This window comes from Thermobia domestica, chromosome 7, assembly GCF_964235325.1.
Source record: "Thermobia domestica chromosome 7, izTheDome1.hap1.1, whole genome shotgun sequence".
Taxonomy (NCBI): Eukaryota; Metazoa; Arthropoda; class Insecta; order Zygentoma; family Lepismatidae; genus Thermobia; species Thermobia domestica.
The window spans coordinates 1,292,427-1,309,552 of record NC_137460.1 but is presented as its reverse complement, the minus strand read 5'-3'; the positions used below and the strand labels follow the sequence as shown (position 1 = coordinate 1,309,552).

The 17,126-nt window shown below is 33.5% G+C and overlaps 1 protein-coding gene across 3 annotated transcripts in view; it reads right to left on the bottom strand.

The window, feature by feature from the left end:
* Positions 1–2,392: 2,392 nt before the first annotated feature.
* Positions 2,393–17,126, bottom strand: part of LOC145689830 (UNC93-like protein) — a 191,998-nt gene continuing 177,264 nt past the window's right edge. For 2 of the 3 annotated variants that reach the window (XM_081764047.1, XM_081764048.1), the window contains exons 6-7: positions 7,919–8,186; positions 2,393–4,056 (exon numbers count right to left, since the gene is read on the bottom strand). In XM_081764047.1, coding sequence (XP_081620173.1) covers positions 3,830–4,056; positions 7,919–8,186 — 495 coding nt within the window. In that variant the 3' untranslated portion in view covers positions 2,393–3,829. The remainder of the gene's footprint in view (positions 4,057–7,918; positions 8,187–17,126) is intronic. The other variant, XM_081764049.1, reaches the window with a different exon arrangement.

Sequence of the window (17,126 nt, the reverse complement as noted above, 5' to 3'; positions counted from 1 at the left end):
AAGAAGATAAACACTAAGAAATGATACTGTTTCGGACAGTTGAGGAAATATCCCTATTTTCACAATTGAGTAAAAAAACATTAGCATAAGATTAGTTGTCCTAAGTCTATGTATAAATGTGACTTACTTAGAAAGTAAGTTTTGGGTCGGATCAAGTTATCAAAACAGTTACAAGTGTATTGTTTTTAACCTAAGTGTATGTATCTTGTACCAATTAGCTACAATAAATATTAATTCAGTTCGCGAAGAGAATTTTGTACGTGTGGATCACCTAGGTTCAGTGTGTTGTTTAAGTGGATCTGGAGTTTGTAAGAACGTGTACGTGTTTCCTACTAATGGAATGAATCATGAACTTAGTGATTTGTCAACCGGAAGCAGTTTAACCCGTAACTCAGACCAATAAACCCAGACCGGTGATGCAGAGACAACGAAACAGTGTCACAATTGTGAAATGTGCGAAGCTCCTAATGTAATTGTAGCTTCAGTGAGTCTCCTTTTCCCTCTTTTTTTCACTAAATATATAATTATTAATATCTCTAATGTATGTGTGTGTATTAAAAACCAACTGCAAGGTCTATCAAAATGTAAACGCGTAAAAAACGTAGAAAAGAACAGCTACGTATTTTTCGTATGAAGACAAAACACACTGAACAAGACTGTGATAAAAATATATAAAACACAAACACGTAAGTTTCAATACTGTCTTCGTTAGACTTGCACTCCTGTCCCGGAGTAGAGGGAGTGGAAGTTTAATGCAGACAGTATTGAAGCTTACGTGTATGTGTTTTATATATTTTTATATCACATAGCCTTGCTCCGTTTGTTGTTATATTTTTAGTTTGACAATATGAAAACAAGAACTGATACAATAGTTATTTGTATGAGAAATGCCAAAGTTTAATCTAGCGAGCCTGTAAAACTTGTGTAAAGTATGAGAAACGGCGCAGAGCCTAAGCAGTATTTCGTTAAATAGTTTGGTATATAGTTTGTATCTAAAACCACTGTATTATTTTTCAGCCTAGAAAGTTGTTTAAAATATTCAAAACACGATTCTTGATTAAGAAATATCACATGAAATCAACGCACGAGTATTCAATCTCGATTCAATGTCTTGTCATACTGGAGTGGTAAAGCAGTGAAATTACGGCTTTGTGTTTTTATCCACCACCTTTTATTATAAAAAGTTAATCGACTTCTGTATTACGGATCTTTTTTTTTAAAAAAAAAAAAAACTAAGAGGTTCTCAAGAAGAGCTTGTGGAGACGCAGGCAAGACTTCATTTTTTAAATTTCTGGGGTTTAGGCCTTATTTTAGAATGCTCCACGGCCCAGAGTAGCCAAACAGTGTGTTGGATTCATATTAAGAACACTCCACGTCCTAGTATAGTCGAACAGAGTGAGTAGGTTGATACTAAAGAGCACTTTACGGCCTAGTGCACCCGAACAGAGTGAGTGGTTATAAATGAGTATTTTACGGCCCAATGCAGCCGAATAGGGTAAATGTTAAGGAGGTGCTTTACGGCCCAGACTAGTTGAGCAGAATAGAAGAGGTGGTATGCGATTAATTTGGGAATAAACTGCCGGTGAGGTGTTTGGTGTTCCTTTTTTATAAGGCGAATCTTCGGTCCCTTTGCGCACTGGCGTTAGTGTATATGACTCTTTTTTTGGTCATATGAGACTAAGTGAAGTGTAGTTTACTTTGTTCACATATACCACGTAGCCAGCAGGCGTTACATGACTGGGTGCATTACAATATTGTTAATCAACTAGAAAGTTCTGTAATAACGGTATAGAGTTGATATCCACTGAGACTAAGCAGCAAGACCCAGACTCGGAAGCCCCGAACAAATTCGTTACCCATGTCATCACTGGCGTATATAAAATCTCGCAACAAATCTAACAGTAACAGACTCCGAGTAACAAAACGTAAGCTAACATAGGGTTATCATCAGACGGGTGGTTAATCGATGAAGCAGAAAAACAAAATCTTTGCTTACGTAGGAACCTCAGTGATAACAGCTGCAAAACTTATGTAATTAACAAAAAAAAAAAAAAAAAAAAAAAGAGTAGGCCTAATCAGTGGTTTCTATGTAATTTGTATGGAACTACTAAAATTACAAAATCGTTGGTCCAATGTAGGTATGTCACATATCGTAGTTGGTAAATGTTGACAGGACGCAACGTTATTCAGAACCCATCTTCCTTCGGCCAACTATTTGCCAACATGCACCAAACTAAACTTTCTGGACACATTAGATCATCATTGCGTCTGAGGAGCAAATTAAGCAATCCTTAACTCCTAGTTCATACATCGGTAGATGTTTACAGAGCTCTATAATGCATTGTACACGAATGTTCGTAAACAACTTACACTAAATTAAACATAATCACAGTTTTAACCATTGATACAATATATTATTATGTTTATTACTGAATATGTCTTTTATATTTGCATAATATAATAACAAGATTAAATATCCTCCAAATAAGTTCTTCAGTTATCCAGCCTTTTAACACAGCCAAGAACTTTTTTATGTCCTGTTTAATATTAAATAATAAAGGATAATTATTTTCTCTCTCCAACCCGATCAAGTTCACGCAAGTAAAAAAGTACATCAATGTTCACAACGCGTTCTAAAACACATCAACACTTATACACTTTTTTCCTCACTATTAAGTATACAATTCATTGGACTTCACGAGGAGTTTATGATCTCTACAAAAACTTGTTTAAAATTTTCTCACATTTCTTCGCTATTTTGTCTTCACATTGACACAAAATGGTAGGATATCAAACATGTAGAAGACAAATTCAGGGTTTCAACTTCTTTCATTTTCGATCACTAGTCATGAACAAAATAGATATACCAACAAGAATCTAGCAATTAGATTTCTTACTTCATATACGTACAATAACATCGCAAACAAAACTACACACAATTGTGTTTTCCAATAAATCTGGAAAGCATTGTTCAATTTAAGTACTGCCACGAGGATAACTTAATTGGCTAAGTTTACTCAAGTTGATCAATGCGTTCCAACATTATTGAGAAAAGTGTGTGAAATAGGTGCATATACATATTCACTTAGTATTTTTACAAGATACCATTGAAAGCAGATCTTTATAAAATAAATACGAAATGTGTGTGTGTAGTTAACAATTTCTTTTGTCTTTTCACAAGAAAAGTCTATCACATTTCAAGGTCAAGAATTATTTATCAACATATTTACATAACCAATAGTAAAAAAATATACATTTAAAAGCCTATCTCATTCTTTTCTCGTATTATTCTGATTTAGTAATTAACTAAGAAATATTAACACAAGCTTCACAAATTTTTTTTATCAACAACATTTCTATAAACAATGAAATAGACACAATGCTTTAATTTCTATTACAGTATCTTATAGAGATATTTTTCTTTCACTTGTTTACATTTATGTAAGTTATTGCACATTGACCTGAGCAATAAAATCATTAATATATTTAAATAGATATTAAATGGAGGTAAGGAACACTGTGTGTATTATCAATGGTTTCTAATAACTATAAGGCACATATTCTAACTACATGCAATTGTAGTAAAAAATAATCTAATGCCTATTTTCTTTCTAACCTACAAACTCGATAGATTTTCTTTTCAAACTATAGAACTGTTCAAACACGCATACATACACGCACACATTCATACAAACAATATAAGGACATAATAACATTTCTTTCACGCACATAAATAGGAGAGCATAAAGATACGTTGATCACTTTATTATTACTAGTTCTATTACGTAATGGTCAATGTCTTGTATTTAAATATTACTAACTACAATGTTCATGGCTTTTTATCTAATTCGTCTGGAACTTTCTTCCGATGCAGGAACTCGACGGTCAGGTAGCCTACCATACCTATAGCCAGCATTCCGAGTAGAATGTATAGCTTAAGATAGGCGCAAAGATGGGTGCTGTAAGCGTATGTGACAAAGAACCCGACGCTTTCCCATAGTCGGAAGTTGCTATAAGAAGCTTCCTCGTCACCGGGAAATAGGATTCCGTAGAGAGCTGCAAAACAAATACAAAATGGTTAATTTCTTCAAAAATATTTCTGTATATTTTACAGGGTTCGGCAGAATAATCTCCCAGCAAGACAAAAATGCAAAACACAATAATTGCACATTCCATATACAGTAAATTTCTTTCGATGCAGTAAATTTCGAACCCACCAAATTTAAATTGTATCAAAAGTATGTCAAACCTAACCCATTCACTGATGGGTTAAATAATTTCATTTCCGAAGACAACGAAAATACAAGATTTGAAAGATTACATTTTTGGTTTCCAAACAGTATGGCTGGTGGGTTAAAAAACAGCGATCTGGATGTTATATATTTCCTAATTTTCGATCAATTTATTGTTTAAGGTTTGTTCTTTAGTAAATTTAAACAAAACTTACAATTTATTAATATTGACTAAGTAATCTTTGTACACATACGTTATAGTAATTACCGACATTTTCAATGGGAACTCAGATCTTCCTCAGTGGCTTATTCTTAGAACAGCAAATTTATCATATCTCATTGAAAATTTCGGTATTTACTAATCAAGACCTTGGAAAAGAAGGGCGAACTCGAAAAAATCGATCTTTTAAATTTTTTCCTCGCATCAGACAGGTCTGAACAACACAAATACCGCGTTTTTAGTTTTCTCACAGTTTCTAGATAAAGATTCGCCCTTGCTATCTTGAAGTACTTGCAAAACTTTCAACTTGATTTCCCAACATCTCGATTTCAGGATTCACCCTTTCTCTTCCAAAGTCCTGATATACGTACGTGAAGATTTTCACCAAGTCAATATTTGTAATCACAGTATAGTTCCCACAGTGAAACTTTCAATTCTATTTTTCATCTTTAGGTTTTAGGTCAGAGCAAAACAATTACTCTACATACAGCATCTATATATTGTTCCACATATTATGTTTCACTGGAACCCACCGATAAAAGCAATGTGGGAGCTCTAGCGGAACTGTGTCATCCATTACGAGTAAGAAATTTCTATAAAGTTTAACTTTAAGAAATCCCTTGGTAGACACCACAGTATTCGCAAACAGGATTGCAATCCAATCAAATGACTATCGGAATTCTACAGGAATGCTTCTAAAGCTCATGATTTCACTTTGTGGTGGCATTGCGTGTCCAAATCATCACTCGACCTACGGGTTATGACTATTTTCTTCGAGAATACCTAAAAGCTGAAGTCTTGAAACGTATCCCATAGACAGTTGAGAAAAATGCTATTTGTAGTAAGATTGCAGCAACACCAGAAGCAACGTCTAGAGTATACCGCAGAAATTCTGGATGAGATTTCAGGAAGTGTACTCTGTAACTCGTAACAATTAGTATATTTAGGCCATACTATATTTAAAATAAAGTGTGATTACAAAATTAAAAACATTAAAGTTACTTATATGACCTATTTTACACTTTTGTTTGTAATCAGAGATATCTTTCTGCTGAACTCTGTATTGAAGTAGTAAAAAGTTTGATATACCTACAAAAAGTCTGACATATCTAGGTACAAGAAGACATTATAAGCAGTACATCATTAAAACAATGGAATTCGAAAACAAGTCGTCTAAAAATAAATTACATTAATTATTAAAGAAATACTATTGGCTGAATAAGAACAATGGATGGAAGTTTTATACAGACAGTAAAGAAATCTGTTTAGAAAAGGACTTTGACTAGGTTGAACTAGGAAATTTTATGGAAATAATGAAGAATAGGTTGAAATGGAAGATTGAAGACTCATAAGAAACATACGAATCAGTCTATTTCGATCTTCACCTGAACGGGAGGCTTAAAAACACAATGCACATAAACATACATTTAAGAATTATTATTATTATTATTATTATTATTATTATTATTATTATTATTATTATTATTATTATTATTATACTTCTAATTTTATAGAACGAGCCGCCATTCTCAAATGCTATGATACAAATGCTGCGAAGAGGATCAAGTTATGCCAAAGTTATACAACCTGGACGTGGCAGTATTGGCAGATTCTCGATTCTGGCTGAATTTAGGTCTTCAGAAAGACATCCCAGGCTTAATATTCAGATTGTTTGCTACCTACCATGCGTGAAACATGGCGGTGATTCCGACATGATATAGGCAGCCGCATCGTGGTATTCTGCTGGACCCACCATTACCCTGCAAAGTCACGTCACTGTCAACGACTATGTGACCATTTTAAGCAAACAGGTCCACCCTATGGTGCAATGGCTTTCCCATTGTGATGCTGTTTCTCAAGATGACAATGCTCCTGGTCACGGAGCTCGCGTCGTGCAGGAGGTTTTACATCTGACATCACCTCTTCAATCTCCTGATCTCAATGTTATTGAGCCCATGCGATCAGTGTTTGAGAAATGTTCGAGCACGCTATCTCATCGCTATAGGAACTTGCACAGGTTTTGCAAGAAGACTGGTACAAGATTCCCCTCAAAATTACACTGGACTTTTATTTATTCATCTCAAGAAGACTGCAAGCAGTTGTGCATGCCAAAGGTTGTCTTACGCTGTATTAATCTTAGGTAGGCGCTTTTTGTCTAGTTTCTATATTTTTGTCCACCCTCTGTATATTACACCAACATACTCTGAATATGTTTATTCGGGTAAGCAACATAAAATTTAGTATGAAATTTAAGGAAGGATCGAAAACTATTTTAAAAATATTTACAGTTTCTCTTACAGATGTGGTTAAAGACAAACTCTTCAGTGCTACCCTCTACAAAACACGCCCAGAAATTTTAACAATCATTTCTCTAATTAATACTGCACGTACTTTAAATTAATTTAACGTTTCTTCGATGCTTGCTTTTACCTCCTACCTTTATCCACCGTTAACAAGGCTTCAGGAGACTGTCTAAAGCTTAAAAGTGCAAGGAATGTTCAGAAAACAAAACAAATGCAATGCATTCTGCAAGGTACGTCTTGTGACCTTGCTGAAGTAAGTTATAAATATTAACGGTAAATTAAATATTATTCTATACAATAATCATGTTTAATTATAAGGTAGATATCCAGGCCTTGAGTATATTAATTCACCGGAGGGCATTTATTCATGCATTATTTATTAGTATTGGTGACTGGAGTACTTAATACACCAGAGTATATTTATTCATATATCTATTATAAATTATGTATAGTAATATCTATCTATCTATCTATATATATCTATATATATATATATATATATATATATATATATATCTATATATATCTATCTATCTATCTATATATATCTATCTATATATATATATATATATATATATATATATATATATATATATATATATATATATATATATATATATATATATATATATATATATATATATATATATATATATATATATTACAATGTTTCCTTAAGGTAGACTTATTTTGGAGTCAGATTCAGGATTAGGGCAGACTGTGTCCTATGAGTCAAGGTCCAGTCTGAAATGTAAGGAGTACGGGTCAGAATTGAGTGATTACTTTAACCCGTATTACCACGGTCCCGGATATATATATATATATATATATATATATATATATATATATATATATATATATATATATATATATATATATATATATTGAGCAGAAGGTTATGAATGCGAAGTTTCGTAGCTTTAATATTTATATTTGGAAGAAATAATAATAGTATGTTTCTTGAGGGAAGGAAAAATTCAGTAACTTCCTCAAGTGGGGGCTGAGCCAATTATATATAATTTTCAGTTATATAGCCTAGAACTGTAGAAAATTCAGCCAAGAGATAAAGTATTCACCGTACGGACACACGGACAGACAAGAAATTATTATTTTTTCTTCCAATGCAATGTCTGTTTTACTTTAAATATAAAAATAAGACTCACCATTGACTTGAACGCCCCATATTCCTCCCCCAAGACCCCAGAGTCCAGCGAAGATGAAGACGATGTAATTGCTGTCATGGGAGGGCTTCCAGAACAGCATCACAGTGACCAAGGTTGTGTGCAAGACCCAGGCGAATAACATCACTGGCACTCGTCCCGTTATCTTCACCAGATAACCCAGGAGGAGAGCGGACGTTGCGTTTACTACACCACAACATATCATCACGTAGCCAATATTAGAGATGCCCCATGTACACGAGACGAACGCCTAAAGAGAAAACATTTTCTTAACTTTCTAATTGATCATATTATTACTGTTACTTCAGTATTATCGACTCCTGACATCGGAATCCTTATCTTTAGTCTTTAATATTGCTTATAATTTAGTCGTGTTACTGAAATTTTTTGAAAATAAATCCGGGGAATTTATTTTTTCTGATGTAACTCAGGATTCTATAACACTGAAACTGGTATAACTAGTAATCTACCTTTAAAGATTAGATATATTAATCATTCTCTGGACCATGTTACATGTACATTAGGGTGGTCCTTATTTCTGAAGTTGTTTATATCTGAGACCGCACCCCTTAATTTTTTTCCTTTTAATGAGAAAAGTGTCCTGTGTAAATTTGAGTTCGTTATGACGACGATAAATGGTGCCGCAAAGACAATTTAATCTTTGTAGGAATACGACTTAGAAAATAGTAGCTTCCTATGTTGCTCAATAGATGGCAATGCATTCACAGGCTTAAATTCTTGTATTTAGTTCCATTTTATGTGTAATTTAGAGGAGACTTATGAATAAAATTAAATTAGAAATAATAAACAAATATCAAACAATTATTTTTTTTTTTACAACTATTTACAACTAAACCGTACTCTCTCTTTGCTTTTAATTACAACTCGAATTGTAACGAAAATAACTTTAGACTATTTATAATATGTATTGAAAATTTTTCATTTCGTATTTGTAGTCTTTTGACATTGTAATGTCAACGTTATTTTCAGAGGATTGAAGGTTCCTTGTGCGTCTTGTATAATCACGTGTGATTAAATAAACAAAGTAATCGTTATGTGTTCAATGACTAGTGAATACAGTTATCACAGTGGTATTTACCTCGTTGGTAATATGAGTTCTGGGTTCTAAGTTAACGTCCAACAGAGAAGTACTTAGTGCGTAACCTTTAAGAGAGAGTGCTCGGTTAGCTGTTCGTGAAACAGAAATGTTTTGGTCTAAAGCAAGAATACCGATCAAGGATACTCGCGACCATGGTGGAAAGACTACAAGGTGGATGCAATGCAGTGCTACATTCTTGTCGCTCTGGCGCATGACGTCATCTTGGTCTCAGACGTGACCAGCGAGAGTCAGATGAACTTTTAACAAGCACATGCTCGCTGGTATCTTACACGCAAACTTCTATTCTATTTATAATGATCTTCAACGAAGTAAAAATTTTAGTACAAATAATAATTATATAAACGTAATGTAATCAGTGCTTAAGCTAAGTGAATTCAAAGGAAGATATTTACAATAGCAAAAGAAACAGCAATATCAGTTCATATTAAACAACTTTGAAGCTTGAAGAAGCCAATATTACTCACTACATTTTCTGCTTTTTCTTTATTTTCTTTTCTTTTTTAAACATCTGAAGTAATACACTTGAGTATGTATAGGCCTGAATAATCTATAACACAGTGTGTGGTTAATTCATTTCATTATTATATATTTATGTATGCTCAAGTATATTTTCGTAACACATCGATCGGTTTTGATTTATTATTATTATTATTTTGCTTGAAAGAGAATTATTTACTGATGACCCCATATAAATTTTGAGATTATCCCAAGGGAGAATTCATTCTTTTCGTAAACAGAAATGCACGTACGTATATTTTCCTTATGCTTGGACAGTTTTTTTTATTTTTTTATTTTTAAGAGATTGTTCCCATGTAAGTTTCGTCAGAATCTCAGGGGAGGTTAAAAACTTTATTGAGCCGGGACGCGCGTATTTAATATTTTAAACATCGTTTTTGATTTATATAAAAAATCATCTTATTTGAAATTCCTGATCGCTTATTTATAGAATTTTATCTGAACAAAAGGTTTGGTGAAACTGACAGTTCTCTGAATATTAGTGTCAAAATTTACGCCATAACAAACTGTATTATTAAACGTTTGTTCGAAATAAAACGTTACATATACTATTGTGTTCTAAAAATATGTAGAAATAAATATGTATATACAAGGCACCTCAAACAAAGAAATTGCAACATGACTATTTCAAGCAAGAAACAAAGTACTAAGCGTAGGTGAAGACGATGTAGGGGTGTTACAGCTAGACTAGAAAACATATGAACCATAAAATTACATAATTTTCTTAATTTTCTTGATAAGTTTTCTCTTTTCTGTCCCGTGGACTAAAGAAGACAAAAGATAAATGCAAGTGAATGATTATGTGGAATTTGGTAGAATGAGAATGGGGGAGTACCCAGAGAAACTCACGGACACGATGTTGTCCACCAGAAACTCACTTGACCGAGAAGCAGACCAGTACCCCTTGCACCAGAGGTGAGCCTTCTGCCACTGAGCCACCGTGCTTCCTTGATTGGTTGAGAATCTACCATATTTTTAGATTACTGCAGTCATTCTTAATTGTGTAATTCTGGATTTGAACCCCTATATATGTATCCAAAGTAAATTATCCAAAGTTGTGATTAAAATGAACAAAAATTTCAAAATCTGAGTGTGAAAATGTCCCGACAATGTCGCCCTGACATGATAGGTGGATACTTTATTCTCTTGATCTAATATATTTTTATATATCTTTGTAACCGTTAATCGTTATTACGAACCTTCCATTCGTTGGTTAATTTGAAGTGCAACGTCCCGTTTTAGCACCGAGGCTACAGGGATTGTAGACCTCCAGAATGAAATGGGACCTGAACTACTTTAACGCGTTCAATGCTCTCCATTTGCGTAACTCGAGGGAGGTAAGCCCCCTAGGTCACCGTGCGTCCCTTTTTCTAGTTATATGCCTGCCTCTGTGAGGAAAATTTTGTCTCAATATCTTATGTAGAAGGAAATGATAGAAATGATCACCTCTGTCGCTCCTCCTCTCTCATGGTTTTGAACCCGGGTCTTACCTCGAAGTTCATCTTTTTAAATCGTACTATCGGATTTTTGTATACAGAATCAACACAAGCTAATGTAGCCCTATATACTACTATTACATACTATTAATACTAAAAAGAAAGTACATAATGAAATCGTCTTTATCGAATTTTATTTAACATTGCATTTATTTATTATTTTTATGTAAATCTTAACCATATTTTAGGTTTATTTTGTCCTGTCGCTTATAAGCTAAAATCCATTTCTGGAGACATTCCCCCTCTTCTTGAGGAAATCTAAAGTATTTTATATTAGTTCCTTTAGTTTTTCTGTAATAATTACTACAGCCGTACACTGCACAGTTAAGCATTCTCGATATCATTTAAAAGAACAAAGTAACAAAGAATTTCCACTTGTCACTTAAAGCAGCGCCGTTTCCCGTTGTCTCTTGCAAACCAGATGACGTCACAGCCACGACAGCGCTCCAGGCAACATGCGCATGCAACCACCTTGTAGTCTTTCCACCATGCTCGCGACAGTAGGGGGTCTATCGATAAACTCATTGGATTGTACGAAATGTGGAGTCGGTTTCAAATATCAAGTATAAGAAATGGTGCAGGGAAGAAGAGACAAGACACATATATCTTAGATATGTTAGCCGATTTATTTCATATAGCGCAATCAAATGCTTTAGACTTAATACAAATTCAGGAGGACAAGGAATTCCATAAATTTCAAACGCAAAAAGGACGTTCTGGAAATTGGTAGGAAGGTTGGTAGGGCGTTTCTAGAAAGAGTGTCCAAGATTTCAACACATTCATTTTGTTATAGAAATTTCTGATCGAAGTGTCAAGTCAGTTCTGTGCAACACGAAGAAAGATATGTTAGTTTTTCAAAATTTGGAAATGGAGCATTGCAGAGAAGATTACAGAAAACTTTGAGAGTTAACAATATTTTTTCTACGAAAGACACCTCCCGGAGGTATTCCTTTCCGTTTCCTTGGAGCTGTACATTAGGGAAGTTGAATGGGAAAAGCCTTATAGGGTGAATGTGCCACTAGTCAGCCCCTCACCAGTAGTCGGCCACTTACGCATTTTCGAAACAAAAATAAGAAAACGTTACGTTTTGATCCTTATCAATATGAAGCTTAGCTTTTAGACATTCATCCTCTACACAGCCAATCACATGTCACACCGAAATGTCACCTAGTGTCGCAGCAATAGGTGGACAAAGACACTATGTTGTAATGCGTGAATCTGCTACGTAAAAAATAACAGACAAGACTTTTTGTTACAAGTGTGTATTTGTTATCTAATGTAAAAATAATAAATATTCTTTTTATTTTTTAATTTGTATATATTAAGGAAATGAAAACTTTTTTTTTTTTTTTGTAGATTTTGAGCATTTCGTTTGTATAGGGGGGGCCGAGTACTGCAATTGAAAAATGAGTGATTTTCTAATAGTCAGCCCCCGGGGCTGAATACTGGAATTATCGCATATGTGTGCAATTTCGTCCATCACATGCACAGACCAAGTATTCACTTCCCTTCTGTTAATAACGTACAGCATGACTCACAAATCTTTGTTTTTCTAGTAGTCAGCCCCGGTAGAAATGCAAAGGCCGAGTACTGGTGCCTGGAAAGCCAAAAGTCAGCCCTGTTGGTAATTTTACTGCAATTTTAAATATCAACATCCAAATTTGCAAAAAACCAGGTTCCCACTTACTCATTTCATGGAAGTAAATATAAATGAATGAAAAAGGAAGAAAAATGGAAGTTAAGAAATGAAAACGGTGGTCAATTCACCAGTACTTAGAAGAGTCTCTCTACAATGCACTGAGGACTGCAGAAAATGGAATGACTATACGTGAAGCTAGCAGAACATTCAATGTTTCTCGCAACACACTAAAATAGCCAAAGTTGGATTTGGGCAAAATAAAATGGATATATTGAATACAGTATACAATATTGTAAAAAGTGACAATAGAAAGAAACTTTTCAAAGAGAGCTATCTAGGAGAGAAATGGTATAAATTGTTCTTACGAGGAAACCCAGAATTAGTTTGCAGAGTTTCCGAAGGCAAGAGCAACAGTCACCGAAGAATTTATTCGGAAGTGGTTTAAAGAACTCGAGGTACCTCCAAAGCATTAACGCATCCGATATTCTGCAAGATCCCACCCGAATCTTTAATGGTGATGAAACTAGTTTTAGCCTTTGTCTCGAAACTGGTAAAGTTATCGTATCGTAAGATTTGAAAAATGTTTATGAAGCCTGATGTGCAATTGACAAAGAAACAATCACTGTTCTTCAAGTTTTCTCTGCAAACGGCGAAACTGTATTTCCAATGGTTATTTTCCCGTATGTTAGACCACCGCGTGACATCATAGAAAGTATGCCGAAGATCTGGTTTTGGGGAAGATCAGAAACAGGCCTGGATGAGGATTGATACTTTTTATGAGTATATTGTAAATGGTATAAAAAAATGGCTGGAAGAAATAACGTTAAAAGACCAATAATTTTATTTGCTGAAGGGCATCGCACACATCCAACTATGGAACTTAATGTGTTTTGCATCGGAAAATGAATAATTCTATGTGTCTTACCATCTAATACAATACACATTCTTCAGCCAGCAGATGTTAGTGTCTTCAAACCCCTCAAGATAGAATGGAAGAAGACAGTTCATGACTGGCAAAGCCAACCCAAAAACATAAATGTGTAACAAAATCTCATTTCTCTTCACTCTTGTCAACAGCAGTAAACAGTTCTTTTATCTCCGATTCAATTAGAAATGGTTTCAGGAAATGTGGCTTGTGTCCTTTCAATGCTAATACTGTAGACTACTCTAAATACATTAAAAATAGCTTAGTGAAAAGACGTTTGGAAAAAGATTGCAGTGTATCGGCTGACTGATTTCCTCGCATATTCCTTCTCTATTTCCTTGTCAAGCAGATCGTACTGAAGTATTGGTCCATAATGTAATGGAAGATGGTACGGTGTTTTGAAAGATGGTACATTACTTCAAGTTCAAAGCGGTAACGATAATATTGAGAAGTCATAGACAGTCATAGGTAAAGCTCCCGAAAAAAGTTCAAATAACAGTAGACAAGTCTCAAATTTTGAAAATAATTTATTTTGGCCAGAACCAATTGCGAAGACTTCAAAGAGGCAACGAAGCAAAATAAATTATCAAGTGCCATATCGTCAGATGAATGGAGAAATATGATGATAGCCAAGATCTTAGAACGGAAGGAAGCAATTAAAGCCAAACAAAAAAAGAAAAGAAAGAAAAAAGAAAAGAGCAAAAAGAAAATTCTAACTTCCTGGAATTTTTGTGAAAAGACAACTACTACTTTTTATTATTATTATTATTATTATTATTATTATTATTATTATTATTATTATTATTATTATTATTATTATTATTATTATTTGGGAGAAGTAAATGCTTTATTTGCGTTTTCTAACTTAATAAAGGTGTTCAAACATGGTGATAAACTGATGGCTGTGACATATTTCTACTCTAGTTCTATGAGAAATATTCCTAATTTCGTAGAATTTTTATGATGACATAATTCAATTTTATTTCATATTTTTGTGTTTTTTCTTTTTGCGTTTTCCAACTTTTAACTAGAGTGATCCAATGATATTTTGATATACTGGTCAAAAAATTTGGCTATGATCTAACAACTTTAGTTCTATTTGAAATGTTTTAGTTTCATGATTGCTTATATTTTTACGAAGGGTCCACTCAATACAATTTCGTTCCTGTTTTTCCGAGAAATAAATAATGTGTTTTTTTGTTAGACAATTATAATGTAATCTGTTATATTTGTAGTGTCATGTAGCAAAATAAACGCTCCATGATATTACATCTGTTTTTATCATTAGTTTCAAATTTTGTTGGCTGACTTTAGGTTCGTTAATGGCTGAGTTCTAGAATGTAGTGGCTGAGTACTGGTATTTTTCGGCATTTTTAGGAAATTTATAAATATTGTTAAAATCCTAATAATGACATTAAAAACACTCCTTTCATTGTAAACTAGACTAAATAATGAATGCATATATCATGAAGAAGTCTCATTCTGTTAAAAATTAAAATAAAAAATGACATTCGAACTTAAAATTTGAGTTAGGAGGCTGAGTACTGGCACAGTCACCCTATGTCTTAAAATATTTCTCTTCCTTAATCAGTTTAAATTAAGTGAGCGGGAAGGAGGAGGACTGCATCAAGTGTGCATTTTTCTTGTTCTGTTGCATGTACAAGCGTGGTTTACTTGTCCCAGTGCATCTCGTGCACCACATCAAGATTTACAATTTTTGAAGTCTTCAAACGTACGAACTCAAACTCTGATGTTTCGTGAGTGGCTTTATTGAAGTTTTCCTGGAATCTTTGGTACCTCTCAGAGGAGTGTCTGGTACTTTCATTTTTTTCTTTTTTGACGAGAATGTCAGTAGTGAACAAAAGAAAAAAGAATGACTGAAAAAATTTAGAAATGGTAAAAGTTCATATAAAACGATGAAGCGATTTGAACTGCACGCTGGTGAAATAGGTGGTATTGAAGGAAAAGAAATTACAGATTTTCTGACACGAAGAAGTTCTTTGAAATTTTTCGGATTTCTATAGGTGTTTTGGACGTTGATCCGGTTTGCTGGTCGACAAATAATGAATTTCTTTTCTGGAAAAAAGTGGTTGATAAGCCGTATGTTACAAATGACGCAGCCGAAAGAGCGTAAACGTAATAGAAAATTATAATGCAACTCTAACTAGAAATGACGAAAAGAAGCAATTCCTTTTGCAAGTGGTCCAAGACTGTAGAAATTTGTTTCCAGGAAAAGCTACCTTGTGTAAAACGCAAAAGTTATCGTTAAGTCGATCTACATTTAATATCAGCCACTATCATTTTTATTGTATTTACTAGCTGATTGATTCCTAGCTAATGTAAATTTTATTTAAGAAACAAGTGGCATGAGGAAAGATCCAAATATTTTCTCCACAGTGGTTCATAATTCTATGTATTACTATAAGTACTATATGTACGGACGATGATTATGATGCTGATAGCTTGTTGCCTAATAACCAACCGACTGTATTTGAACACCAGTCAATTCTGAATTATGAAGGAAAACTTTATATTGTTCTATTTACATTTGTGATAATTAATATACGTTTATTGACAAATCGTATTTAATAAATCGAGTGCCATTGAAATTCTAATGGATTTTTCATTTTCAGAAATCAAGTGCTTTGCGGCATGGGTTAATGTTAATGGATTTTTGTGAAATTTTGTATATGATGTTTTTATTACTAAAGGAAAACAAATAGGGGGTGCGGCGGAAGAAATTCGAAAATTTATTTTTTCCCATATACCTAAGGACCACCCTAATGTACATTTGTACAAAATGGTATAGAACTCGTCAGTACATAATTTCGATACAATATTTAAAACAAATACAATGCTCTAGTGTTCAACAACTTGTGAAAATAGATATAGGCTAAACCAATTCTACAATCTATATAACAATTATATATATATAAAATTACTGTATATTTGTATTTATCATCTTAACTATATATAAAACTACATGAACTGACATAAATCTAGTATATAGACCTACAATTGGAATTTATTTAGTTTCGAAATTTCAAAATTTGCTGCTAAGATATTCATTTCCAGTATAAAATGTGTTTTTAATAGCAGTTTGCGCGCTGAGTTCACAAAGAAACTCTTTCCATGACTGTTTTTTATGTACCCAGGTAGTTTATTATACAACTTTACACCCATATAGATGTGTGATTTTCCGTATGCACATGTTCTATAATACACAGTGGATAAGTTATCTCTTCGACGTGTAAGGTAATTGTATCACTATCTCTTAATATTATCTCAATGATCCCAGGTAATTTTCAGAAGTTCAAATATGTATAAAGAAGGGACTGTCATCATATTCAATGATTCAAATAGTTTCTTACAGTTGGTGCGTTTCGGTGATTTAGTAATGATTCTTAAGATACATTTTTGTTGTTTAAATCTATTTTAAAGCTTCGGCGAAGACCTCCAAAACGCAATTCCGTATTTAATATGAGAATAGAATA